The sequence below is a fragment of the Geotrypetes seraphini genome, chromosome 12, assembly GCF_902459505.1.
Source record: "Geotrypetes seraphini chromosome 12, aGeoSer1.1, whole genome shotgun sequence".
NCBI classification, from domain to species: Eukaryota; Metazoa; Chordata; class Amphibia; order Gymnophiona; family Dermophiidae; genus Geotrypetes; species Geotrypetes seraphini.
The window spans coordinates 48,890,988-48,918,380 of record NC_047095.1 but is presented as its reverse complement, the minus strand read 5'-3'; the positions used below and the strand labels follow the sequence as shown (position 1 = coordinate 48,918,380).

Here is a 27,393-nt window from a genome sequence, read left to right as displayed (position 1 = left end):
ACGCCTACTGCTGCATATTATATACTGATGTGTTCAGAATTTTATTCTCTTATCATGCTGCACATTTTAAACTGATTTAGGACTTGTAACGCACAAACTGCGGAATGTCAAAAATATCGATATTTCACTTCAAAACCAGATCAGAATGGTCCAATCAGATCACTCCATTTTCAACCAATGGAGGAACCAGTCACAGTGCAGCATTCATGCGTATATATGGCGAAGCGGGAAAATCGGTTTTCATAACTGTCTGCTACTCCAGTGACAGCATAATCGCAACATGGGAAAAGTTAGAAATCTTTCAAAAGAAGAACGTGTGACAATGGTTGTACTTAATGAAGAAGGCTATTCAAGCCGGCAAATTGCAGCCAGGGTGAAGTGCAATCAAAGTACGGTCAAACGCTCAGTAAGAACAAAGAGACAGGAAATGTGACAGACAGGGCTCGAAGTGGAAGACCATGCAATGTGTGAGAGGACAGGGTTGTTCACCGGTTCTCAGTGGCAGATCGTAAACTCACATCAACAGAATTGTCAGCCAAGTGGCAGGAAATGTATTCAGTGAATGTATCTACCTCAACAGTACGTCGGCAGAGCCTGGAGTTTGGCCTACATGGTTGTAGAGCAAGAAAAAAGCAGTTGGTAACGGCGATGCGAAGAAAGCGAAGGGTTGAGTGGGTCAGAAATTACAGCATGTGAATTCCAGAGGTGTGAGAAAACGTTCTGTTCAGCAATGAGTACTTTCTGTGTGTTAGGAGGTCAGTGTAACACATTTGTAAGACAATTTAAGAATGAGGCTTTCAAACCACAGTGCCTGGACTTGACTGTAAAGCATCCAACAAAATCATGGTATGGGGTTGTATATCAGCCAGTGGCATTGGATGCTTTCAGGTGATTGATGGCATGATGAATGGTGCCAAGTATCTCTCCACTTTGTAAAATGTAATGGTTCTGTCTACAAGGAGTCTCTTCCAGGGTGACTTCCACTTCCAGGATGACAAGGCACCCTGTTATCGAGCAAAGAGGGTAACAAAGTGGATGACATCAAGCCATATTCAGCAATTGGAATGGCCAGGGCAGTCACCAGATCTCAATCCAATTGAGAATCTGTGGAATAATTTTGCTGTCAAGGTGTTAAGAAAACACCCCAAAATAAAGGTCGAGCTGATTGAAGCACTGATTAATGCTTGGCACCATATTGTACAGCCAAATGAACTTCAAAAAATGGTTCACTCCATGCCTCAACGCTGCAAGCTTGTTATCAAAAACAAAGGCTGGCCCATACTTTATTAGAATAGCAGAAAACAACCAGCTCTTTACAAGGCTACCTCCTCTTGAAGGGGGTAATAGTTAAAATACAAATAAACTTAGTACGTACTGAAATAGCTAATGTAATCCATTTACAAAATATCGACATTTTTAAACAGTCTCCAGTTTAGGCGTTACAAGTCTTAAATCTGAAGTCCTAAATCAATTTAAAATGTACAGGGTGATAAGAGCATAAAATTCAAAACATGTCGGTATCTAATATAATAATACGCTAGGCCGCACATGCGCAGTTCCTAAGTGTGCGCCGCTTTTCCGTGAGCTGTAGCGACAGGTAGGAGTGCGCATGCGCGGCTTAGGGTTCTGTTTTTCGCTCTGCCATGCTCTCTGCTGCTCCTTGCTGTTTTTCAGTCTGGCCTGCTCCCTGCCGTATTGTATTTTTTCGTTGAAAGACGCGGCGGTGACTCCTCTCACGGGATCATGAGAGGAGCCATCGCCACGTCTTTCAACTAAAAAAATACAATATGGCAAGATGAGCAAGGAGCAGGCCAGACCAAAGCTCCAACTTTAACTGCCAGTCTGGCCTGCTCCCTGTTGAAAGATGCAGCGGTGGCTGCTCCATTATTGCCGTCGCCGCGATGTACGAACCCACAGGTAGGAGCCGCATGCCCCTACAGTACTCTGTCCCTTCGCCGCCGCCATTCGTTCTTTCAAAGACGCAGCGGTGGCTACTCTCACGATCCCCGCCTGCGTCGGACTTCCGACGCAGGTGGGGATCATGAGATGAGCCAATGCCGCGTCTTTCAACTAAAAAAAAAAAATACTCGCTTTTAAAATCTTCAGGCGCGAGCGACGGCTTGCCGCACACGCCCTGACCTCCAAACCCCCCTGCCGGCATCTATTTTTCCTCCTCCTCCCTCTCGCATGCTCACAGCGTTTAAATGAAAAGTGCTGCGCTGTGCTGCCACTGGCCTCACCATCTCCTCTCCACTGCGGCCCGCCCTCTCACAACTTCCTGTTTCCACTAGGGTTGGCCGCACTGTAGAGAAGACACCGAGGCCAGCAACAGCGCGGTGCAGCGCTTTTCTGTGAGGCAAGTAAATTTCTGTGGGGCATATGCACAGGGGGAGCTGAAAATGAATGCTGCTGGACGGGGGAGGGAAAAGGAAGGGAACAGGGGGAGCAGGCAATGGGTGGGTGCACAGGGAAGAGGGGGAATGCTGCTGCACAGGGAAGGAGGGAATGCTGCTGCCGTACAGGGAAGTGTGGGTGAATGCTGCTGTACAGGGAAGGGGGGAATGCTGTTGCTGCTACACAGAAGGGGGAATGCTGCTGTTGCTGCACAGGGAAGTGGGGGAGGGGGGGAAGGGAAAGGGGGCCAGGGAGCAATCTTGGTTTGCTTTGGGGGGAGACAAAAGGGGGCCATGGAGCGAGACAGAAAGATAGGCAGGCAGCGCACGAGAATGAAAAACAGACACACAGAAAGACAGCAGGCAGGGAGAGAAACAGAAATAAAGAAACAGACAGGAAAAGGGGGCCAGGAAGAGAAACAGACAGTGGGAGGGAGAGACGCAGAAAGAAAGAAAGACAGATAGACATATTCTAGCACCCGTTAATGTAACGGGCTTAATGACTAGTATATTATATAGTATATTATATGTTGCTATTACTTATTTTTAGTTTATCAGGTACTTTAGCTAGATTGTGAGCCTTCGGGACAGATAGGGTAATTTTTCTTAAGTACCTAATTTCATTTTAGTTTGATACATTGTAAACCGCTTAGGTCAGTAAAATGCAGGAGTGGTATATCAAATCTTAAATAAACATAAACATGTATAATATGCAGCAGTAGGCATCAGAAATATTGCTGTGATCCAGCAAGAAAGGCAGAACAATGTATTACTCGTAGGTGATGCAAAACTTGGCTGGCCTAGACCTTTTCTCCGACGTCAGAATTGACGTCAGGGGAAGGCTTGTGGGCTTGCGGTGTGCAATTGCTGCAAGCGCCTGGCCCTTCCTTTCCCGGAGTTATGGCAGCTGCGGTGGTGAATAATTAAAGGGAGCAGGTGGGGTGCGGCGGCAGACCTGGGGGGGAGGAGGAATCTGCGGCAAGTCGGCTTGGGGGCAGGCAGGCTTCGGCGCGGGTCAGCTTTGAGGGAGGGAGGAAAAGGGGTAGGACAAAGGCTGGAAGGCAGTGAGGGGGAGGGGACACGAACTTGGGACACAGAAGGAAGGGAGGGGGCATTAATAGGGAAAACAGTAAATGTGGTCATTTTACACAACAGAAGGAGGAAGGGGGCACTATCTTGGGACATAGGAATGAAGGAGGGAGGGAATAGAAAGGGACAATTGTGCCTGAGGGTGTGAGTGAGAGGGAAAGAGATGGTGCACATGGGGAAAGGAAGAGGAAAATTGGGCAGAGAGAGAGGAGTGAGGTAGAGATGCATAGAGAATAGGATGAGAGAGAGAAAGGTTCGATATAGTGGTGGAGTGGGAACAAAGGGATAGATTGAAGGGGATGCAAGGGGGAAGAAGGTTGGATATGGTGGTGGAGTGGGAACAGAGGGATAGATTGAAGGGGATGCAAGGGGGAAGAAGGTTGGATATGGTGGTGGAGTGGGAACAGAGGGATAGATTGAAGGGGATTCAAGGGGGAGGAAGGTTGGACATACTGATGGAGGGAGAGAAGTGGCATGGTGTTGGAGAGGGGTGATAGAAGGAGAAATAGGCATGAGGCTGGTGGGCAGTGGTGAAAAATGCTGCACATGATCTGGGGATGAGAGAGGAAGAAAAGTTGGACTCCTGGATGGACAGAGAGATGTTGGTTGGGGAATGGAATGAGGTCTGGAGGAGAGGATGCATGCAGGAAGCAGAAAGAAATATTGGATGCAAAGTCAGAAGGAAGTGCAACCAGAGACTCATGAAATCACCAGACAACAAAGGTAGGAAAAATGATTTTATTTTCAATTTAGTGATCAAATGTGTCAGTTTTGAGATTTATATCTACTGTCTGTATTTTGCACTATATTTGACTATTTTTCTATAGTTGTTACTGAGTTTATTAGGTGTTTATATACTGCCTATCAAGGTTTATCTAAGCGGTTTTTACTATTGGGTACTCAAGCATTTTCCCTCTCTGTCCCGGTGGGCTTACAATCTGTCTAACGTACCTGGGGCTTTGGAGGACTGAGTGACTTGCCCAGGGTCACAAGGGGCAGCATGGGGTTTGACCCCACACTGAGGTGACATTGCATATTTTAAAGTCATCTGCCTTGACATCTTTGAAAACCCCCTGAATATAAATGATAATTAACATTTTCTCTGCGTACAGTGTGTTGTTTTTTTTTATTTTGTGGTTACCATTATGTAATAATAAGATTATATTGTGTGTGTTGAAAAATGGATGCAAGAAATTGCATTGCAATTAGTATTATTATGGGGGTGGAGTCAGGGGCAGAGTTTGGGCTGGTCTGGGGTTGAGTTTGGGCGTGGGTACTCGGTTGGTATTTGTTAGGCTAGGGGGTACGTGGCTTGAAAAGGTTGAGAAACACTGTTATAACCTACTGCCTTTGGTGAGCTGTATTTCTCCTCTCCAAGCGTGGCTGAATCTTAGGTTTCACTTCTTGCATCTGCGCAGAGCTGCTATTACTGCTGCTCTCCTAACCTCTTATTACTCTGTCTTCTTTTACTGGTTAGCAACAGATGTGGGCTGTTCCCTAATTATCTGCCTCCTAATGAGAGGTGTGTGCGCACCTAAACTGGTTCCCTGCCTACAGCTTGGTGTAGCCTGTTTAGGAGCTCTACCTGTAACACTGCTGCCAGCCAGGCTTAATAGTTCCTGCTGAGAATAGTTTCATTTTGCTAAATCCAGGCCTAGGCAAAGATAAATAGGTACCTGGTTGTTGATACATAATCTCTTTTGTCTTTTCACAGGGTTCCTCTTTCTTATTCCTAGCTCTAGGCTGTGGCATGTCTGTAACCTGAGTTAGTTTAGCATGCCTTTCACTAGCAGTTGGCTTCTCTAGGTTTACCATGGGGTTCACAGGGGCTTCCCTGTGACAATATACATTGTACTTATCTTTATAGTATGATTGGCAGCTCTTCTATTTCCCGGCTTGCAGTGCCACTTGGACATTAACACTCCATTTTATATGCAACACTCAAACTCAAGGACTTCCCCCGACTCAAGTTTCACTGATTTTGCCTTCTTCAGGAGGGGACACCTGCTGAGTTTACACTCAATCTTCCGTTCACTTCTCATTAGGCAAGTATTGGTTCACTTGCCTGACGAGAAGTGAACGGAGGATTGAGTGTTAATGTCCAGATGGCAAGGAAAGCCATGAATGGAAGAACTGCCAATCACACTATGAAGATAAGTAGATGTGTGTATGTATGTGAGATGACTATAAAGATATTGTAAAGGTGTGACAAGGCATTGGGAGTTGGGACATTGATGTGGCTATTCTGTGACATTTTAGTTAAGGTTCTGAGCATATCGTATTTTTTAGAAAATTATTTTTTCAAAATATTATTTTGAATGAAGAGTTGACTTATTTCAAAAGTGGACTTGTGTTTTTTGGTGAAATGCATATTTATTGGGGGGAAACCTGACTGGGTTGCAGTCCTCGAGGATGGAAGTTGGATGTTCTATGTTGTAGGACCAATGCTGTGGAATTCTCTTCCTCAAACTCTCAGAAGGATGACAGGTTTGCTACAGTTTTATAAACTGTTGAAGGCATTTCTTTTTATTTCAGCTTTTGAATCATAATGCTTCATTTTACTGTTTGCTTTATGATTTGAATGATCAAAATAGTTCATGTGTTTTTATTTTTATGCTGCCAAGAACTGGGTATTGTGTTGTTTATAAATATTTTAAATGAATGATATAAGTTTGTGCTTCATATTTATTAATATAAGTATATATTGTAGTTGTATATGTTATGTTTTTGTTTTTGGTTATGCTGCAAAGCAATTGTATATATATTTGGGTGTGTACACATTTAAATAAGCAAAAGATCAGTACATATATTTAAAACTATTACAGAATGGCTTCCAGAGAAGAATATGGTTGACAGAAGAGGGTCTGGCTCCCTAATATTTCATTAATTTATTTGTTTATTCATTTTTTATAGCCCGTCCTTCCCAAGAGCCCAGAACGGATTACAATAGGTGGATGGGTAGTAGTTGTCTTCTGTTATCCTGCTGATGTTCTTCTGTTTTGAGTTGTCTGGAATTTTTTGAAAATCTTTTTTTTTTAAGAACATAAGAACATAAGCAGTGCCTCCGCTGGGTCAGACCATAGGTCCATCTTGCCCAGCAGTCCGCTCCCGCGGCGGCCCAAACAGGTCACGACCTGTCTGTATCACCAGAAGGGGCTCCCTTGCCACCTTGGTTTCTCATTGAAGTCCTATCTTCCCATCGAAGTCCTAACCCTCCGGTCTTGCACATGCACGACCTGGTTGGGTTTCTATACTTATTACCTGGTTAGCTTTCTATACCTGTGTTACATCCCAGCACCTCTCTCAGTATCCCACGATCCCTTTATCCCTCAGGAATCTGTCCAATCTCTGTTTGAATCCTTGTACCGTACTCTGCCTGATCACTTCCTCCGGTAGCGTATTCCAAGTGTCCACGACCCTTTGTGTGAAAAAAAACTTCCTTGCATTTGTTTTGAACCTATCTCCCTTCAGTTTCTCCGAATGCCCCCTCGTACCTGTTGTCCCCTTCAGCCTGAAGAATCTGTCCCTATCCACCCTCTCTATGCCCCTCATGATCTTGAAGGTCTCTATCATATCTCCCCTGAGCCTCCTTTTTTCCAGAGAGAAGAGCCCCAGCCTATCCAACCTCTCGGCGTAGGGGCAGTGTTCCAGCCCTCTTACCAGTTTCGTTGCTCTCCTTTGGACTCTCTCAAGTACTGCCATGTCCTTCTTGAGGTACGGCGACCAATATTGAACGCAGTATTCCAGATGTGGACGCACCATCGCTCGATACAATGGCATGATGACTTCCCGCGTCCTGGTTGTTATGCCCCTCTTTATGATGCCCAGCATCCTGTTGGCTTTTTTTGAGGCTGCTGCGCACTGTGCAGATGGCTTCAGTGATGCATCCACCAGCACACCCAAGTCTCTCTCAAGACTGCTGTCTCCCAACAATGCCCCCCCCAATTTGTAGTTGAACAACGGGTTCTTTTTCCCTATATGCATGACCTTGCATTTTTCCACGTTAAAGCGCATTTGCCATTTGTTTGCCCAGTCTTCCAACTTGTCCAGGTCCCTTTGCAGGTCCTCACACTCCTCCCTGGACCTAACTCTGCCGCACAATTTGGTATCGTCTGCAAATTTTATAACCTCGCGCTTTGCCTCCTTTTCCAGGTCATTGATAAATATGTTGAAGAGTAACGGCCCCAGCACCGATCCCTGTGGCACACCGCTCGTGACTCCCCGCCAGTCAGAATATTGTCCCTTTACTCCGACCCTCTGCAGTCTACCTGACAACCAGTGCTCGATCCATCTGTGCACATCCCCTCCCACCCCGTGGTTCCACAGCTTCCTAAGCAGCCTTTCATGTGGCACCTTGTCGAAAGCCTTTTGAAAATCAAGGTAAATGATGTCTATAGGTTCCCCATTGTCCACCCGACTGCTTATTCCCTCAAAGAAGTACAGAAGGTTCGTTAAGCATGACCTTCCCTTACAGAATCCATGCTGGCTTGTTCTCAGTAGGCCATTTCTCTCTCTCTTTATTCATTTTTAAACTTATAATAAGTGTGATAACATATCCATACAAATAACCATAAATATATCACTTAATAATCAACAATGATACATATAATATTCTCTTATCTCCCCCCTCCCCACCCTTATCTATCATATAATCAATACTTTTATACAACATGTAACAGTAAAAATACCCTCCCACCCCATAATTGAACTTGTAAATTTAGGGAAACAAGATTTTTCTAATCATTACAATACTTTGTTAATGGCTCCCAAATATCTTGAAATTTCCTGAAACAACCCTTTTGTATTGCAATAAGTCTCTCCATTTTATAAATATGACATAAGGAGTTCCACCAAAAATTATAATTTAGTCTATTCCAATTTTTCCAATTATATGTAATTTGTTGAATGGCAACCCCAGTCATTATAAAAATGATTTAACCATAAAGTAAAATTAAGTACTTAGAACTTCCCTAACTGTCCTGAAGGCTCACAATCTAGCTAAAGTACCTGAGAAAACAGTTATTAAATATTAAAGATATAAAAATGCAAATAATAAAAAACCAAAAAGAATAAATTTAAAGTAAATTTAAAAAACCTCAGTCCCAAAGCAGTTCGAGCAAGATGATTATTATTGTTGTTCGATTGATGAGGACTAACGGCCGAAGATTGCAGGTAGAAGGGAGGAGGCAGGTCACAGCTGATCCACCGACCACAAGGGAGCAGCACATAAACATTCGCTGGCTCTCCCTCCACAGCCTCTCCAACATCTGACCGGACAACTCCAGCACCCGATCCTCAGGCTCTGGGACAGTCCAACAGGCCATCAAAGCAGTCCCTGCCCAGCGTGCAGGAAGAGCGTCATCCAGGAAGAGCAGCGGTCTTTCCTCGCCGACGCCACTCCTCCCATCACACAGGGACATAACTCACCAACCAGGTCCAGATAGATAGAGGCTGCAACGGCCCAAAGGGAGAGAGTTGAAGGCCCAAAGCAGACCTCGCCCTAACAAGAAGAAGAAGAACAAGGTCTGAAGCCTTGCAGCCAAGGAGCAGAGCCGGAGCCCTCAAAGAGGAGACACTCCCGACGAAACCAGCAAGAAGGGCCACGGCACAGGTAAGTCCTCACAACCGATGAAAAGCCAATGATCAGATTCTAAAAACTTCAATATTTTGCAGTTAGGAACAAACTCCCTCAATCTGTATAACTTAATTCCTTTCCAAACTCTGTTAAATTGCCCTGATGCTGTGTGCAACTCCTGTTCTTACTCTATTGTGCAAGATTACCTGATTTTAGTCCATTGATCCTATGTAAGATTAACTGTTCATAGTGTATTGATCTTGTGTAACTGTACCTGTCGTTCTTATCTATCTACATTGTAGATTTATGCTGTGTATATAGCCTTGTAACCCATTCTGGGCTCTTTTGGGAGGATGAGCTAAAAAAATCAAAATAAATAAATTGCAGGCAGGTAAAACTATATAAATGAGGTGAGTGAATGAAAGATTTACTTTTTGTCTGTTTTATAATTCAATTGCTATTTTAAAAAAATGGTTATGAGAGTTGTGCTTGCAAGGAGTATTTAGGGATGAGGCCTCATTTCAGTCATTTCTGTATGTAGATGACATTTGAGATGATTCCTGTAGGTGGCACTGTTGCAATATAATTTGTGAGTGGAAAGGTCTTGGGGTTTTTTGGGTTTTGTTTTTTTTTTTATAAAAAAATAGTGTTCTAATATGTACCTACAAAGTAATGGCTGTGGAACAGAAAGATTGTATTTGAGAGACCCAAATTATGTCTTGTAGTAGTACCCCAGCAGAAATCCAAGTGTGCATCTTAGTAGAGCAGGGTTTATATTTAAATCTTGAGGCATGAAATGCTTATTAGGATTAATTAGCATTGTTTCAACAAGCGAGAGGCAGTTCTATTGCTCACTTAACCTGCCTTAATATGACCTGTATGCTTAAAGAAAAGTGGAATGGTTATAGATTTATAAAATATAGACACATGGTTTACCATTGATTGCTCTGGTAATACGGAGATGTGCCTTCACTAAAGATGATAATATGAATGCATGCTAGCTAAATATATATTTATAGAGTAGTAAATGCATGGAAAAACCTGTCTCTTCAGAAGTAGTAGAGAATAAGACAGTACAAGATTTTAAGTGGATATGGGATAAGCATAGTTGTACAACAAAAAATTGTGCAAAAATTAATTAGCACCTATGTCTAGTGAGCTGCAAGGACAGTGATAGCTATAACTAGACCTAACAGGAATACAGGCACTTGTTTATCCATCTGTCTGGCAGGGTATTACTCCTGGTGGAATTTTGCGAGTGCAAGAGAGAGGGTCATATAAACATTTGGGTCTAAGCCGGCACAGGAGGAGGAAGTGACCTGCTGTACAACGGTTCACGTTCACGTTTCTTTATTTTTGATATGCCGTTTATCATACAGGTGTTTAAACGGTTTACAATAATATGAAATATATATATATATATATATAATATTTAAAAATTAAAAACATATCTAAACTAAGAAAAAGGGAAGCATTTACGCATTGATGTACATGATACATTAGGCAAAAATGGGAAGGAGAGATTAATAAATACATCTCCTCTACTACCCGTGTCTGCACTGAATTCTGCACAACACACAGTGCAGAAATCTATATGTGTCCCTAGAAGGTGAGGAATTCCGCACTCCAGGGGACCTAGGAAGATGGCTACGCTAGTATTGAACAAGCTAGTACAGAACTCTGTAGCTAGATATAATAATAATAATAATAACTATTAAATAACCCAGTGGCATTATCCTATGATACTGTGATATTTGGTATGGAAATGAGAGCAAAGAGTCAGATTTCTGCGAATAATAATAAATTACTACTTATAATGACCGGTGTTGCCATTCAGCAAATTACATATAATTGGAAGGATTGGAGGAGATTAAATTATAACTTCTGGTGGAATTCTTTATGCCATATTTATAAAATGGAAAGGTTTATTGCATTGCAACGGGGATACTTTAAGAAGTTTCAGGATGTGTGGAAACCATTAACAAAGTATTGTAAAGATTAATTTGAAATTGTTTCCCTTATACTTATCGATTTAAGGGGTAGGGAGGGGGGAATTTTATTATTACATGTTTTATATGATAATGGAATATAAGGGTGGGTGGGGTGGGAAAAGGGAAGGGATATGTTTTTATGTAATATATCAATGATTGTTTGTAAGTGATGTAGTTAATGTTAATCTGAATGAATATATTTAACACTTAATGTAATCTTGAAAATGAATAAAGAATATTAAAAAAACTCCAAAAACTTTATTTTTCTATACCGCCATAATCTTGCAACTTCTAGGCGGTTCACAATGAAGAATAGCTGTATAGTCAGCGAATTACAGTGTATAAATAGAGAAGAGGTCAGTGAGCAGTCAGTGATTACATGGTGCAAATTGGTTAGAAGAAAAATATACATAGGTTATGGTATAAAATTAACTTTTTACAGGTAACATTGAAAATGGTCGGAAACCAGCGAGTAGCTGGGTACAATTGTGAAGAGGACATTATAACAGTCGGAGAATATAGGGTACCTATAATGAGGAAAAAATAATTCAGGATGATGTGTGGTAGCTTTGATCGGGGGGGGGGAGCGGAGAAAGACTGGCTAGGGCATGAATTTCTTAAACAAAGTGGTCTTTAATTCTTTCCGGAAGGCCACGTGAGTCAACCTAGCGACATCAATGAAGTAGCCTAGCCAAGTTTGCTGCCTACCAGCTTGAAACTTGAATGTTCTGTCCAGGAAGGTTCGCTATCTGCAGCCTGCGATTTTCAGGTATGCAAAGAGGTTGCGGTTTCTGGTGGACCTAGTGGAGGAGTAGAATTCGAAGTGAGGTAGAAGATAGTTGGGGGCCATTCCCCAGATTAGTTTGTAGCAAAAGCAAAATGGGATAGGAATGAGAGATGAATGCAGAAGACAAATAATGGTCCTCGGTGGCGTAGTAAGGGTAAGCGGTACTGGGGGGCGGTGGCACCCCTCCCTCACCCACCTGCCATACTTTTAAAAATTTCTCCAGCGTGAGCAGCATGCCTACGTCAATGTTGGCTCACACTTTGACATCACTTCCTAGGTGCTGGTCCTGGAATTGATGTCGGAGCGCCAATGCCAATGCAGGCAGCAACCTCACGCCAGGGAAGTAAAAAAAGGTCTAGGGGAAGGCAAGGGGTGTGGAGTGGTGGTGGTGGGGGGGTTCAGAGAGGAAGAGGACTGCTGCACCCTTACAAAACGGTGACCGGGGCAGACCGTATCCCCCCTCCCCCTTACTATGGCATTGATGGTCCTGTTTAAAAAGCCATGCTTTGCAGTGACTTGCTGTTATCCTGACCATTTTCTGCTATTATCTATTTTGTTACTATGATATTGAAGCAACATTAGACCGACTTTGGTCGAGTTTCTTGAAAGAAGAATCCAAGAATTGTTTCTAGATTGGTAAGGCCTAGCACTAAGATAAAATGAAGTTCTGGCATTTGAATGTACTATTACTACCACTGTTGCTCAAATACTGAAGGGTGAGGGAGGATTGGGGGTTATCTGTTAACTTATTTTTTTTTGGGGGGGGTGGGGGTGGGCTGATTGTATTAGAAAGTTTTCTGTAACTCGAACGAGAAGGGGCCAGGATGCTACTTATTCTTCTGTGTAGGCAGTCCTCCTGTTTGTCGGCTCTCAAAAATTATACAGTGAAAAAGGAAGCAAGTAGGTTTCAATTTGTCCATTTAATTTATTATTGCAGCAAAATAACTGAACATTATTTTATGGTTAATATGCCATAATATCTGATTAGACACGTCAGGAAAGAAAGGCTTTAATTTGTTCTTTTCCATTTTGCATCTGATAATCAGGGCAGGAGACTTGTCAGCAGCCATCTAACTGTGCTAATAATGATTGACATGATTAGCTTCCCATTTGAAAAATCTCTATTCCTCTGTGTTCCCCCACCCCCTATGCAGCCAAAGGTAGTCATGCTGAAAAGCAGCAGGTAAGGGAAAGTATTCATTTTTAACGTCTGTGAATACTTTCCCATATGGACTTTGCACCTGCTTTCTTGAGATCCCTGCAACTTCCATGGCCACTTTTAATCCTAATATCAAAATGACCTGTGACCTCCTTGGTTGCTCTTAATCTTAGTATCAAAATGAAAGGAGGACTGATTGCAGTACAGAGTGCTGATGGCCGTAAATGAGACACATTCATTGTTCTTGAAAATAATTCTTGGGCAACAGTCAAAAGGAAAAGCCACTAAACCACTGCAGTCCTGTTTTGTTTGTTTAGTGGTTTTTTTCATTTCAGTTCTTCCAAATACCTCTATTCTTCATTGGAAGTAGGCCTACCATACAAAAATTCTTCCATTCTTGGCTAATGCAAGGCGGTTAAGCATAGGATCTTGGCATTTCCAATACAAAGTCTTGTCATTCGGTATAGACTCTGCTGCTCATGTCTTCACAAAGTACCTGGTGGTAGTGGCAGCAGTCGTTTGCACATAGGGATTTCATGTATTTCCATATTTAGACGACTGGTTGATCAAGGCCTCATCGTGGAAAGCTCAGATTGCCTTACACTCAACAGTCCATATCCTCAAACTTCTAGTTTCCTTTCAATTAAAAGACTCTAGAAACAAACTCCAGAGTGAGAAGGCATAGAATGAGGTTAAGAGGTGATAACGCTCAGAAGTAATCTAAGGAAATACTTTTTTACTGAAAGAGTGGTAGATATGTAATGTAATGTAATTTATTTCTTATATACCGCTACATCCGTTAGGTTCTAAGCGGTTTACAGAAAATATACATTAAGATTAGAAATAAGAAAGGTACTTGAAAAATTCCCTTACTGTCCCAAAGGCTCACAATCTAACTAAAGTACCTGGAGGGTAATAGAGAAGTGAAAAGTAGAGTTAGAGGAAAAATAAAAATAAAATAAACATTTTAACAAGACAGCATTGATCTAAATACTTTGGAAGGTAGAAGAGAGGAGAGAAAGGAATAGAAGCAGAAGGGGGAGCCGTTGAACAGTAGAATTCTGGAGAAATTTAAATGATAGAAATAGAACAAAACAAAGACAAAAGGCAAAACAATAGATAAGATTAAAGATAAATCATAAGCTGGAAAGAAAAATAAAATAAAACTTTGTCTTCAATCCACGGTTTCAGCGTCAGTGATGAAGTGGAGCAAGTAAGTTTAGGAGGAGCGATTGACGTTTCCAGAAAGGGCTTCTTCAGGGAAGAGACTTGGCCGACAGTCCCAGGATGCCTATGTCTCCTCCCCTGAGATGTTCTCCCATCCATGCATTCCCTACCAGACACACTGCCTGTGCCCCAGCCGTTACAAGGATGCTGCCCCAGATGAGGCCCATGGTGAATGCAGGATTCTCTCCTCTGTGGGAAAGCCGCCCGGAGCCGACAGTCTCTCTCTCGGTAGAGACAAAGACTGTGTCTGAATTCAAGAAAGCATGGAACAGGCCTGTAGGATCTCTTAGGGAGAGGAGGAGAGAGTGGATGCTACGGATGGGCAGACTGGATGGGCCATTTGACCTTTATCTGCCTTCATGTTTCTGGATTCTACACCCAAAATGCAACACTTTGCATTTCTTCACATTAAAGTTTTAACTGCCAAGCAATGATTCATTCTTTTTGTAGATCACTTCTCATGTTCACCCCATCTGAGGTGTCCATTCTGTTGCAAATCTTTGTATCATCCACAACAGCTTTTGGCAGTATTGCTCACAAATAGATGGAAAAGGATTAGTCCTAGAACTAATCCCAGTGGTTTTTCACAACTCACCTTTTTCATCCTTTTGAATTCCATTTACCACCCTCCCGCTATTTTCTGTCGATCCAAACAATCTCTAACCCAATTCAACACATTGGAACCCATCCTCAGTTGCTCAGATTATTCATAAACCTCCTATGAGATACAGTATGAAAGGCTTTGCTGAAATCCGTGTAGAAAGGAGAAAAGAATTAGGAAATTTCACATTTAAATTAGCATTCAATTTTTAAATTAAATATAACATTTTTGCTCAACTAGGTGTTTTTCCATACCTGATGATGAATTAAAAAATCAGCACATTTCATTGCACACAAGAATATCTTTTCATACAATGTAAAGTGGTGCAAAAGGTTTGCCATACCAGCTATAGTTAATCCCAATAATTTATGAAATACTTGTAGAAGTACTTAATTAGCACTGTTAAGAAGATCCATCCAGTCAACATATATCGAAAAGTATAAATTTATATGGAGAATCACAAATGCCATCACTTAAACCATGCTAGTTAACAGAAATCTCAGTTGTTCACTGAATCCTCCAACATGGTCCATTGTTTCACTGCTTAATAGTCTTCTTTAGGAGACTTCGTGAATTCAAAAATGGCAAACTATATTTCAGTCGTTTCTGCAAAGCAAAGTTCTTCAATGTTTATAGTTTTTAAACATATTAAATAAAGCAGTACATGCAAAGATACGTAATGAAATATGGTGAGATAGGTACCGAGATCTTCTTCAAGGCAAAATTTGCTATTACTGAATAATGCATAGCTTAAGAGTAATTGTTGTGCCTTTATCTCTATTATATAGTTTTAATATAACAGGCTATTCATTGTAGCTTAAGAGTAAAGCATCAATCAAAACTGAATTTCCAAATCATATGAGATCCTCTTCCAATCAGAAGTATCAAATCTAGGTCATTTGAATCTTTCATGCCAAAAATTAAGATTTACATTGATTCCTATCCTGTTATTTTTAAATTTTCTGACAAGTTTTTTTGTGAAGGATTTTGTCAGATGATTTCTGAAAACTCGGATACATTCTATACACCACCTCACCCTTATTCACATGTTTATTAACTCCGTATGAAAGTAACAGATTTGTCAGGCAAGACTTCTTTGCTAAATCCATGTTGGCTTTGCTCCATCAGTTGGCAAATGGTCAGTAATTCCATGGAATAGCTTCTACCATTTATCTGGCACAGACTCGGGCTCACTAGTCTGTAATTTCCTGGAGCATCAGGAGTATTTTTTTGAAACAAGTTTTGGATTAGCTGCTCTCCAGTCCTCAGGTACAGATTTGAATGAAAAAAAAAAATACAAATTTGCTAGTAGTAAATCTTCAGTTTTAGTTTTTAGTACTCTAAGGCAGTGGTCCTCAACCCTGTCCTGGAGGACCACCAGGCCAATCGGGTTTTCAGACTAACCCTAATGAATATGCATATAATGGAAGTGAGAGGCATACAAATCTGCTCCATGCATATTCATTAGGGCTATTCTGAAATCCCGATTGGCCTGGTAGCCCTCCAGGACAGGGTTGGGGACCATTGCTCTAAGGTGTGTGTGTCAAATTCCAGTGATTTGTTAGTATTTAGTTTCATTTTGTTCTACTACAATCTTCCTGGTTCACTGTGATTTGCTTCCTAAATTGTCGCCCTCCTTGAATGTTTCTGATACATGCAGTGGCCTAATACCTTCAGTAGAGGTTTAAATGTGGAATTCATTTAATATGCCGGCTATGGCCTTGTCTGCCCTGAGCAGTCCTTTTACTACCCTCCCCATCTTCAGGTCAGGTGGTAGATATCTAGAATGCCTTCCTTGTAGAGGTGGTGGAGTCAAAAAACAGTGACTGAGTTCAAAAATATAATCGGATCCCCAGCAGTGGGGAGAGGAAGCGAAGCTGATGCTGGACAGACTTGTACGGTCTGTGTCTAGTATTTGGCAAGATGGATCAGGACAGGCTGAAGTTAGCTTTGATGGCGACTTCAGCAGTGGGGCGGTGTAGCTGATGCTGGATGGACTTTTACAGCCTGTATCCGTATGCGGCAAGATAGATCAGAAGCAAGTATGCATATCTTATACTACGTTCATATCGTCTGACTACAGGCCTTGCCTATCTCAGGGAGAGGAGTAGACAAAGGGGAACCTAGCAAGTAAAATGAATAATTATTTAATTGTTGGTTGAATGACTGTTGGGGTACCTGGGATGGACCATTCAGGTCTGTATTTGCCGTCATTTACTATGTTACTGTATCATCTAGTGATTCATTCACAGGGCTGGGTCAACCTTTAGGCAAACTAGGAAATCACCTAGAGCAGGGGTGTCAAAGTCCCTTCTCGAGGGCCGCAATCCAGTTGGGTTTTCAGGATTTCCACAATGAATAGGCATGAGATCTATTAGCATACAATGAAAGCAGTGTATGCAAATAGATCTCATGCATATTCATTGGGGAAATCCTGAAAACCCGACTGGATTGTGGCCCTCGAGGAAGGATTTTGACACCCCTGACCTAGAGGGAAGGGGTGATGATGGCGGCAGCTACACAAACTCAAAAAAATCTATCTCTGTGTATTTTTCTGTACAGGGAAAATGGGCAACTTTCAAACAGGAACTACTTCACATAAATGGGTAATTTGACACACCAAAAATAGGAGGAAAAACCTCAGAACACCCAGGTGCACTTCTGAAACCTGTTATGCTGCAAAACAATCATAGGCTGTTGGGCGGTGTATTTTCACTGTTAATAAAAATACGATTTAAAAAAAAAAAAAAAAAAAGAAAACCTTGAAGAAATAACTTTATAAACTAATGTCCAAAGATTTTCAAAAACACTTATCTCAAACTTGTGTTATCTCCAGTCTGCCAAACAAAGTCCATTGATGGTCAAGATTTCTCTAATCTGCTTCAGTGACTAGCTCTATAAAGATTTTTTTTCAGTTTTCTAATGACATCTTCTCAAAACCTCTTCAAGAAAGCTATATCAAATCATCTTTTATTATGGTATCCAGGGCTGTGGAGTCGGAGTCAGAGGAAATTTCGGGTACCTGGAGTCGGAGTCAGAAGTACAAAAAACTGAGGAGTCGGAACCTATCTTATTTATTTAGTTTTTATTTATTGTATCTTTAATGCATCATTTTTGTAAACCGCTTAGAAACCTCACGGTTATTAGCGGTATATAAGAATTAAATTAAATTAAATTTATCTACCGACTCCATTTTTGAACTTGGCATACCAATCACGAGCGATTCTTTCAGCTATAGCACCCACAATATACACAGCACAAATGTTGCGAGCAGCTTCTGCGGCCTTAGAACCTTGATTAAAAGCAAAAAGAAGGTGGTGTCGAAAATGCTCATTTCTCTCAACTTGACATTCCATTTTAACGATCTGAAAATTAACAAGTGCTGTGGAGTCGGAGTCGAGGAGTCGGAGTCGGAGGAAATTTCGGGTACCTGGAGTAGGAGTCAGAATCAGAAGTACAAAAAACTGAGGAGTCTGAGTCGGAACATTTATCTACTGACTCCACAGCCCTGATGGTATCATGTATATTGTTTAATCCACCTACGTTTTAGACGGACTATAGATATGTAATATAAATAAATCAAAGGGTGCTAACAAAATGTCGGTTATTAGGATTGCCAAACAAACATGGTGGCTCATTCTTTAAAGATGCTTTCAATTCAAAACATTAGACTTGTAGAAAGTGTATAAATTGCTAAAACTGGAGGTTTATAGACAAGGGAAAGGAAACACATGAGCCAATAGCTATAGACTGTCATAACAGAATAATTCTAAGCTTTGAGGTCCTTTTTTTCCTTTTAATATTTACATAACCACCATTTAGCTTCCGTTGTAAGAGCTTTCTGTATTTTCTATACGGTCTTTTCCCCAAGCAATAATGAATTTTAAATATTGACTTGAATTTGTGGTCAGCAAATAACCTATTATCTGTGTAGAATTTTGTGGTATTGGTTTTCTCTACAAATTGACTTAAATATAATCCGAGGAAAAACAAGCTTGCATTAATTACAATTACAAGAGTTTATTTCTACATGATTATAAGTTAGTCTTTTTTTAAAGTAAACTTTGCTGTTTGCAACATGAAACTCCAAAGTTTGAATTTTTTTTTTTCCAAGAATTTGAATAATTGTCTGCATGTACATTATTTCATTACTCTGTCTAGTATCTTGTCAGTGTAAGTTCTCCCTTAACTAGACTATAATTTATTATATGCTGTGAAGGAAGAGAATCCAGGGATCCTGTTGCAATTAATGATCCATAACTTTTAAGTAACCCATTTACAGCACATTGAAAAAGTCGGAAGTGTTTCCACAATTTTGACCACTAGTATACATACCAATTTGTAAAATGTCAAAATCACACACTCTTACAAAGCATGCTTTAGCTCAGCATAACTGTAAAAACAAAGACTAAACTAACATCGGGATGCTTAATCAGTGCTCATAAGAATAAAGGAAGTCAGCAGACTTATATTTGTTAGTGCCTGCAGCATAATGTGCAGCTAATATTCCGGTGTCAGGTCAAAAGCGCGCCGGGACAAAGGCGCGCGCAGACAATTGAGCGCGGAGGTGCGCGCCGCACAAAATTACTGTTTTTATGGCTCCGGGGGTGTGGGGGGTGTGGGGGGGAACCCCCCCTCTTTACTTAATAGAGATTGTGCCGCGTTGTGGGGGCGTTGTGGGGGGTTGTAACCCCCCACATTTTACTGAAAACTTCACTTTTTCCCTGTTTTTAGGGAAAAAGTTAAGTTTACAGTAAAATGTGGAGGGTTACAACCCCCCACAACGCCCCCACAACGCTGGCGCGATCTCTATTAAGTAAACTGGGGGCTCCCCAACAAAAACCCCCGTCGGAGCCCCTAAAAACTATAATTTTCTTCGGCGCGCGCCTCCATCTTGCGCTCAGTTGTCGGTGCGCGCCTTTGTCTTTTGCCGAGTTGTCTATGAACCAATATTCCTACATCGGTTATTCCCATATTTTCCTTGTGATTGCAGGATTTCAAAATTAACTTATTGACATGCCTACGGGATCTTCAGACCTCCATGCAAGTAATCTGACTTGCTATGGACCTAATCCTCATTAGTCCCAATGGCATTATATTTTCTGATATTTCTGTTATTACTTATTATTTATTGAATTCTTATTAAACTTATGTTACTTAGCTTTTTTTGATTTCTTCAAGTAACTCCCTTAGCTGATGCGTTTCGAATTTCTTTATCAAGGGTGGGAGTACTGAAAAGAAAAAAGAAACTCAGAGTGAAAAAAAAGAAACTACCATTAAAGAGTGTCTCTACACTTATCACAGGGGTAGGGAACTCCGGTCCTCAAGAGCCGTATTCCAGTTGGGTTTTCAGGATTTCCCCAATGAATATGCATGAGATCTATTTGCATGCACTGCTTTCAATGCATATTCATTGGGGAAATCCTGAAAACCCAACTGGAATACGGCTCTCGAGGACCAGAGTTCCCTACCTCTGACTTATCATATCATCATTTAACATGTTAAAATCTTTAATTAAATATTCTGCTTACCAAACTCTGGAAAATTTGCTGAACTATCTAATAACAGCCGCCATAGTGCCAAAATGGCAGCGGCGTTCAGTTCTCTCTCAGAAATAAGGAACTCACGTGTGCTAGAGGACCTCCCATAAAATTTTTTTTGAAAAAAGGACTTCATTCGGCCTAACAATTGTGAACCAGATGACTCTTCTGCCTGCTTCATCCAGTCCGTGGTTTCATTTAACCCATCAGTTGACATAGGGCTCCTTTTATGAAGCCACGTTAGCGGCTTTATCGCATGCACCTTTTTAGCGCGTGGTAACCCCCGCGCTAGCTGAAAAACTACCGCCTGCTCAAGAGGAGGCGGTAGCGGCTAACGCGGCCAGCAAATTAGCGTGTGCTATTACGCGCGTTAAACCGCTAACGCGGCTTCGTAAAAGGAGCCCATGGTGTTTAACTCCAGCAGTCAGTAGCCAGCAAAGACCTCTGGGATATATACCTTCACTGATGGGGGTTACAAACTCTATTAGGAACTTTAAAATATGCTTACTGAAAAAAAAAGAAAAGCAGGCCAAAAATGCCTTAAAAATGAGTGTCTTTTAAAATTCTTTTTTTAAAAAAAAGGGGAAAAAATTGGTAAAAACACCAAAAACTGGCATTGGAATGCAAAATGTGTTCCAATGTCATCATAAGGTCGACCATGAATGGCCAGAAAGAAAAAGGAGGTATTGATGCCAATGGATAAGACTGGTGAGACCTCATTTAGAATATTGTATAAATTCTGGAGATACACCTCTGGACATGTCCAGAAATCCTCTTCTGTTATCCACCTTGAACTGCAAGGCAATGGCGGAATAAAAATCATTAATGTAATGTAATAAAAAAGGATGGAGTTGGTCCAGAGGAAGGCAACTAAAATGATCAGTGGTTACGTCAGGTATATGGGGACAGACCTAAAAATCTCTATATGTATGCTTTGGAACAGGGGTAGGCAATTCCGGTCCTCGAGAGCTGGAGCCAGGTCAGGTTTTCAGGATATCCACAATAAATATGCATGAGATAGATTTGTATTTCAAGGAGACCGTGCATGCAAAACCATCTCTTACATATTCATTGTGGATATCCTGAAAACCTGACCTGGCTCTGGCTCTCGAGGACCGGAATTGCCTACCCCTGCTTTGGAGGAAAGGCAGGAGAGGGGAGATAAAGATGTTTAAATATCTACATGACATAAATACGCATGATGTGAGTCTCTCACTTGAAAGGAGACTCCAGAGTGAGAGGGCATAGAATGAGGTTAAGAGTAATCTAAGGAAATACTTTTTTTACAGCAAGGGTGGTAGATGCATGGAATAGACTTCTTGTAGAAGTGGTGGAGACAAGACTGTGTCTGAGACAGGCACATGCAATCTCTTAGGGAGAGGAGGAGATGGGCAGATTTGATGAGCCATTTGGCCTTTATCTTCTGTCATGTTCTATGGAAATTTAACCACACTACAATTTTTGGATTTGAATTGGACCAGAGTATTTCCCATTGGGTGCACTTTAGAACAGAGGTATTTCTCAAACTACCATCATAGCCACCCTGATCTCTGAATGAGATTGTCAATAGCTGACAATCCTACTCTTTCTGTTAAGAGCAAAATAAATTTTACCTTCAAGTATAACCTTTTAAAATTCTTAGTAGATCCAGTTTCTGTTATAGAATTCCTGCTCTATAAAATATCTTGTCTTGCTATTTTAACTGTGAAAAGGGATTTATTTCCTTATACAGGTACCGAAGATAGTAGGTGGTTTACTTAATACTGTGGCGTTCTGCATCTTACTTAAGGCCTGAAGTCTAGAAAACTCTCTAAAAAGTGTTTATCTTGTGAAAACTATGGTGCATTTTGTTTTTATTTCCTTAGGTGCAAGAAAGAATAAATGCCCACTTAAGCTAATAAGTTATGCTGGGATGTCATTTATTTCATGCATACACACGTGCTAATTGCCTAGCGGGGAATGGGTAGGGACTGTACCTTGTAGTTGGTGCATATTAACTTACCATACATCAACTGTTACCATGGCAGATAATGTGAATACACTTATTGCTCCCTATTGAGGTGGCATTAAGTAATCTGTGCTGTCAATGCACTTAGTGGAAGAAAATCTTTTGCCATGTGTTATGTATATGGGCAGATGTTAGGAATGCCCCAGCAGTTACTGCGGAGACTTTGCAATTACCACATTGTAGCACTGAAAGGGCCCCAGTATGTGTTGAAGAGTTTGAATCTGTTAAAGATACAATACCTTGATTGCTACTAATTACAGTAGATCAGTTTCCTCAATAGAAAGTATAGTAAGGAGGTAAGACTTGTTTGAAATACCGTTTTATACTTTTAATAAACATATTTGAAAAATATTTATAATCTATATATATATAAAATCGGAGGTATGTATGTGTGTATGTATGTATGTGTGTGTGTATGTGCCGCGATCACACAAAAACTGCTTGACCGATTTGAACGAAACTTGGTATGCAGATCCCTCACTACCTGGGGTGATATGTTCTGGGGGTCTCGCGGCCCATCTGCACACGTGGGCGGAGCTACAAACAGAAAATCAGATTTCACCCATTCATGTCAATGGAAAAAATGTAAAAAGCTGCCAATGCAAAAACGGCTTGCCCGATTTGAACAAAACTTGGTATGCTGATCCCTCACTACCTGGGGTGATATGTTCTGGGGGTCTCGCGGCCCACCTGCACACATGGGCGGAGCTACAAACAGAAAATCAGATTTCACCCATTCATGTCAATGGAAAAAATGTAAAAAGCTGCCAATGCAAAAACGGCTTGCCCGATTTGAACAAAACTTGGTATGCTGATCCCTCACTACCTGGGGTGATATGTTCTGGGGGTCTCGCGGCCCACCTGCACACGTGGGCGGAGCTACAAACAGAAAATCAGATTTCACCCATTCATGTCAATGGAAAAAATGTAAAAAGCTGCCAACGCAAAAACGTCTTGCCTGATTTGAACGAAACTTGGTATGCAGATCCCTCACTACCTGGGGTGATATGTTCTGGGGGTCTCGCGGCCCACCTGCACACATGGGCGGAGCTACAACCTGAAAATCAGATTTCACCCATTCATGTCAATGGCAAAAATGTAAAAAGCTGCCAACGAAAAAACGGCTTGCCCGATTTGAACGAAACTTGGTATGCAGATCCCTCACTACCTGGGGTGATATGTTCTGGGGGTCTCGCGGCCCACCTGCACACGTGGGCGGAGCTACAACCTGAAAATCAGATTTCACCCATTCATGTCAATGACAAAAATGTAAAAAGCTGCCAACGAAAAAAACGGCTTGCCCGATTTGAACGAAACTTGGTATGCAGATCCCTCACTACCTGGGGTGATATGTTCTGGGGGTCTCGCGGCTCTCCTGCACATGTGGGCGGAGCTACAAACAGAAAATCAGATTTCACCCATTCATGTCAATGGCAAAAATGTAAAAATCTGCCAACGGAAATACGGCTTGCCTGATTTGAACTAAACTTGGTATGCAGATCCCTCACTACCTGGGGTGATATGTTCTGGGGGTCTCGTGGCCCACCTGCACACGTGGGCGGAGCTACAAACAAAATCTGATTTCACCCATTCATGTCAATGGAAAAATTGTAAAAAGCTGCCAACGCAAAAATGGCTTGCCCGATTTGAACGAAACTTGCAACACATCTTCCTTTTCAGTTTAAGAGCTTGCAAATTCCAGTGAGACTTGCATTCTCTATCACAATCAACAAATCACAGGGACAGACTATTACATACTGTGGAGTGGATTTAAGATCCCCCTGTTTTTCCCATGGTCAACTCTATGTTGCTTGCTCAAGGGTGGGTTCACCCAAGAATTTATATGTTCTTGCTCCTGGAGTTGAAACTAAAAATGTTGTTTATAATCAAGTTTTGTGTTAGTTGTATTGTATTCATTTTGTCAAATATTTCACATTATAATTTGAATATTGTACTTTTTATAAAGCTGTAAAAAAATAATTTCATTCACCACTATAAAGTATCTTTATTTGAATCCATTTACAGTGTTATTGCTATAATTAAATACCCGTGCAACGCCGGGGCATCAGCTAGTATGGAATATTATATCTTTTGTCTTTAAAGTTGTATATATACCAGTATGTGCGACTTAAAAGCAGGGCTGTTAGTAGTAACTGGTGAAATGAGGAATAAAAAAGGTAATACTGTGTCTTTATGATGGAAAGATAGTTTTTTCCTTATTATTGTCTGTTTTTGTAAAAGATAGTTATGCTTCTCCCCCTTAAAGTGGACTTGATTGGTATCTATTATGTAATTTGTTTTCTTTTTGTAATTGAGATGTTATCCAATATTCTATATGCTTCCTAAATGTAAGATATAAAGAAGATATTTTAAAAAAAAATGCAGGGCTATGGTGTCAATATTACCAAACCTTTGACTCAGACTCTTCTATTGTTTGATTCCAACTCCAATTCCTACTGATGTTAGGCTTTGGTTCTAAAATATTGATAAATATACAGTCATGTGAAAAAATTAGGACACCCCATGAAATATTCAGTTCTTTCTTAAGAAATGTTCACATATCAATGTCAAATCTTTTTTTTATTATTATTTATCTCTGGAAAAGAAAGTGATGTAATTGCAGGTAAACAACAAAACTTTTCCTTGATTTACTCATGAAACAAAAGATATCCACAAAAATGTGTATTCTAACTGAGGAATAAATTAGGAAACTCTATACCCTAATAGCTAGTGTTACTCCCTTTGGCTGAAAAAACTGTAGTGAGATGTTTCTTGTAGCCATCTACCAGTCTGACATCGATCTGAGAAAAGTTTGGCCTACTCCTCAATGCAGAATTCTTTCTCTGCGAGATGTTTGAGGGGTTTCTTGCATGTTCAGCTTGTTCCAAATCACCCCACAGCATCTCAATCGGATTAAGATCAGGGCTTTGACTCAGTCACTCCAGGACTCTCCATTTCTTAGTTTTCAGCCAGTCCTTGGTGTATTTACTGGTATGTTTTGGGTCATTGTTGTGTTGCAGGGTCCAGTTCCGCTTCAGCTTTAATTTTCTTACAGATGGTCTCACGTGTTCCTCAAGCACACAGTAGAATTTGTGGTGGATTCTATGATGGTGAGCTGGCCAGGTCCTGCTGCAGCAAAAGCATCCCCAAACCATGACTCTTCCACCTCCATGCTTCACAGTTGGTATGAGGTTCTTTTCCTGGAATGCTGTATTTGGTGTACTCCAAACATGTCCTCTTTTCTGGTGTCCAAATAATTCAATTTTAGACTCATCTGTCCATAGAACACTATTCCAGAAGTCCTGGTATTTGTCTACATTCTCTCTGGCAAACTTCATTCTGGCCTTGATGTTTCTCTTAGCAAAGGTTTCCTCCTTGTACACCTACTATGCAAGTTAAATTTGTACAGTCTCTTTCTTATTGTAGATGCATGCACTTTCACATCAACATTAGCAAGAGCCTGCTGTAGGTCCCGTGATGACATTTTAGGGTTTTTGGAGACTTCTTTTAGCATCTTGCGGTCTGCTCTGGGGGTCAACTTGCTTGGACGGCCAGACCTGGGCATGTTGGCAGTTGTTTGGAAAGTCCTCCACTTGTACACTATTTTCCAGACCGTGGAAAGGCTAATATCAAATTCTTTCGAGATCTTTTTAAATCCCTTACCAGACTTATAAGCTGCTAGAATCTTCTTTCATAAGGCCTCAGACAACTCTTTTGATTTCACCATGGTGTTCACTCTCACCACAGCAGTCATGAGCACACCTAACTAAGGGCTCCTTCTACTAAGGTGCGCTAGCGTGATTAGCACGCGCTAAAACCGCTAGCACAGCTTAGTAAAAGGAGCTCTAAATGTCTGAGGTTTAAATTGGGCAGACCTCCTTCAAAATGCTGAGTAACGATGTTCTAATCATGTGCACCTGATGTGATATACCTGTGTGTGATTTGAGCCACTTTAAGTGGGAGGATTTGTGGGGGTGTCCTAATTTTTTCACATGACTGTAACTTTAGATCCAGGACTGAGATATGTATATAAACATATATATAATGAAAAATGTTCCATATGTTATAATGTTTATTTTGAAACTGGAGTTGGTATATTTTTACTGATTCCAACTCCACCCAAAATTGCTTCCAAGTCCAGAGCCCTGCTTTAAAGTGTATAAAGCACTAAAGGCAGAAATTCAGTGCAGTAATTAAAAACATTTCTTTTTCTTGTTTGTGTTATAGATTCTAAAATCATCCAAGGAAAAATATCCTCTTTTTACTTTTGTGAAAGGTCATTCTAAAGACTTTGACTGTCCTTCCATTCCAGTATGTGAATCAGGCAACCTTTCCTTGACAGATGAAAATAAAAGTTTAAAAAGATTCAGCACAGAAGATTTTGTCTTGCTTTAAAGACATTTTACACAAAAAATGTTTGCAATTGTCATCCAGAAAATTCACATTTATTACATCAGCAACATAAGTGTTTTGTTTTTTTCTTAAATATTTTATTGTATTTAAATATTTTGGGTCTTAAAAATGTCACATAAAGGTCACAGTTGCTAGTTCCAAAATAATGTTGAATGGTTTCCTTTTGTCTTATGTCTTAAGATCATTTATGCTTCTAAGAACACACATTAGCACTAAAACAGATTATGGTCATTATATCACCACATTTGTGATCTCAGATAATCAGAAAATAATATTAAATATTGAACTAAGGCCAGTACTGGGCAGACTTGCACGGTCTGCGTCTGTATATGGCCATTTGGGGGAGGATGGGCTGGAGAGGGCTTCAGTGGCTGGGAGGGTTTAGATGGGCTGGAGTAGGTTTTAACAGAGATTTTGGCAGTTGGAACCCAAGCACAGAACCGGGTAGAGCTTTGGATTCTTGCCCAGAAATAGCTAAGAAGAAAAAATTTAAAAAATTTAAATTGAATCAGGTTGGGCAGATTGGATGGACCATTCGGGTCTTTATCTGCCGTCATCTACTATGTTATTTATGTATAACAATTTTTATTGAAAGAATCAAATAATCAGT

General features: G+C 40.9%; 1 protein-coding gene across 7 annotated transcripts in view; it reads left to right on the top strand.

Moving 5' to 3' along the window:
* Positions 1 to 26,936, top strand: part of ATG4C (autophagy related 4C cysteine peptidase) — a 91,376-nt gene extending 64,440 nt beyond the window's left edge. For 4 of the 7 annotated variants that reach the window (XM_033915225.1, XM_033915222.1, XM_033915223.1 and 1 more), the window contains exon 13: positions 8,738 to 8,941. In XM_033915225.1, the coding sequence (XP_033771116.1) occupies positions 8,738 to 8,926 (189 nt within the window). In that variant the 3' untranslated portion in view covers positions 8,927 to 8,941. Of the gene's footprint in view, positions 1 to 8,737; positions 8,942 to 25,425; positions 25,555 to 26,597 lie in introns of those variants that run through there. The other 3 variants (XM_033915229.1, XM_033915227.1, XM_033915228.1) reach the window with 2 other exon arrangements.
* Positions 26,937 to 27,393: the final 457 nt, after the last annotated feature.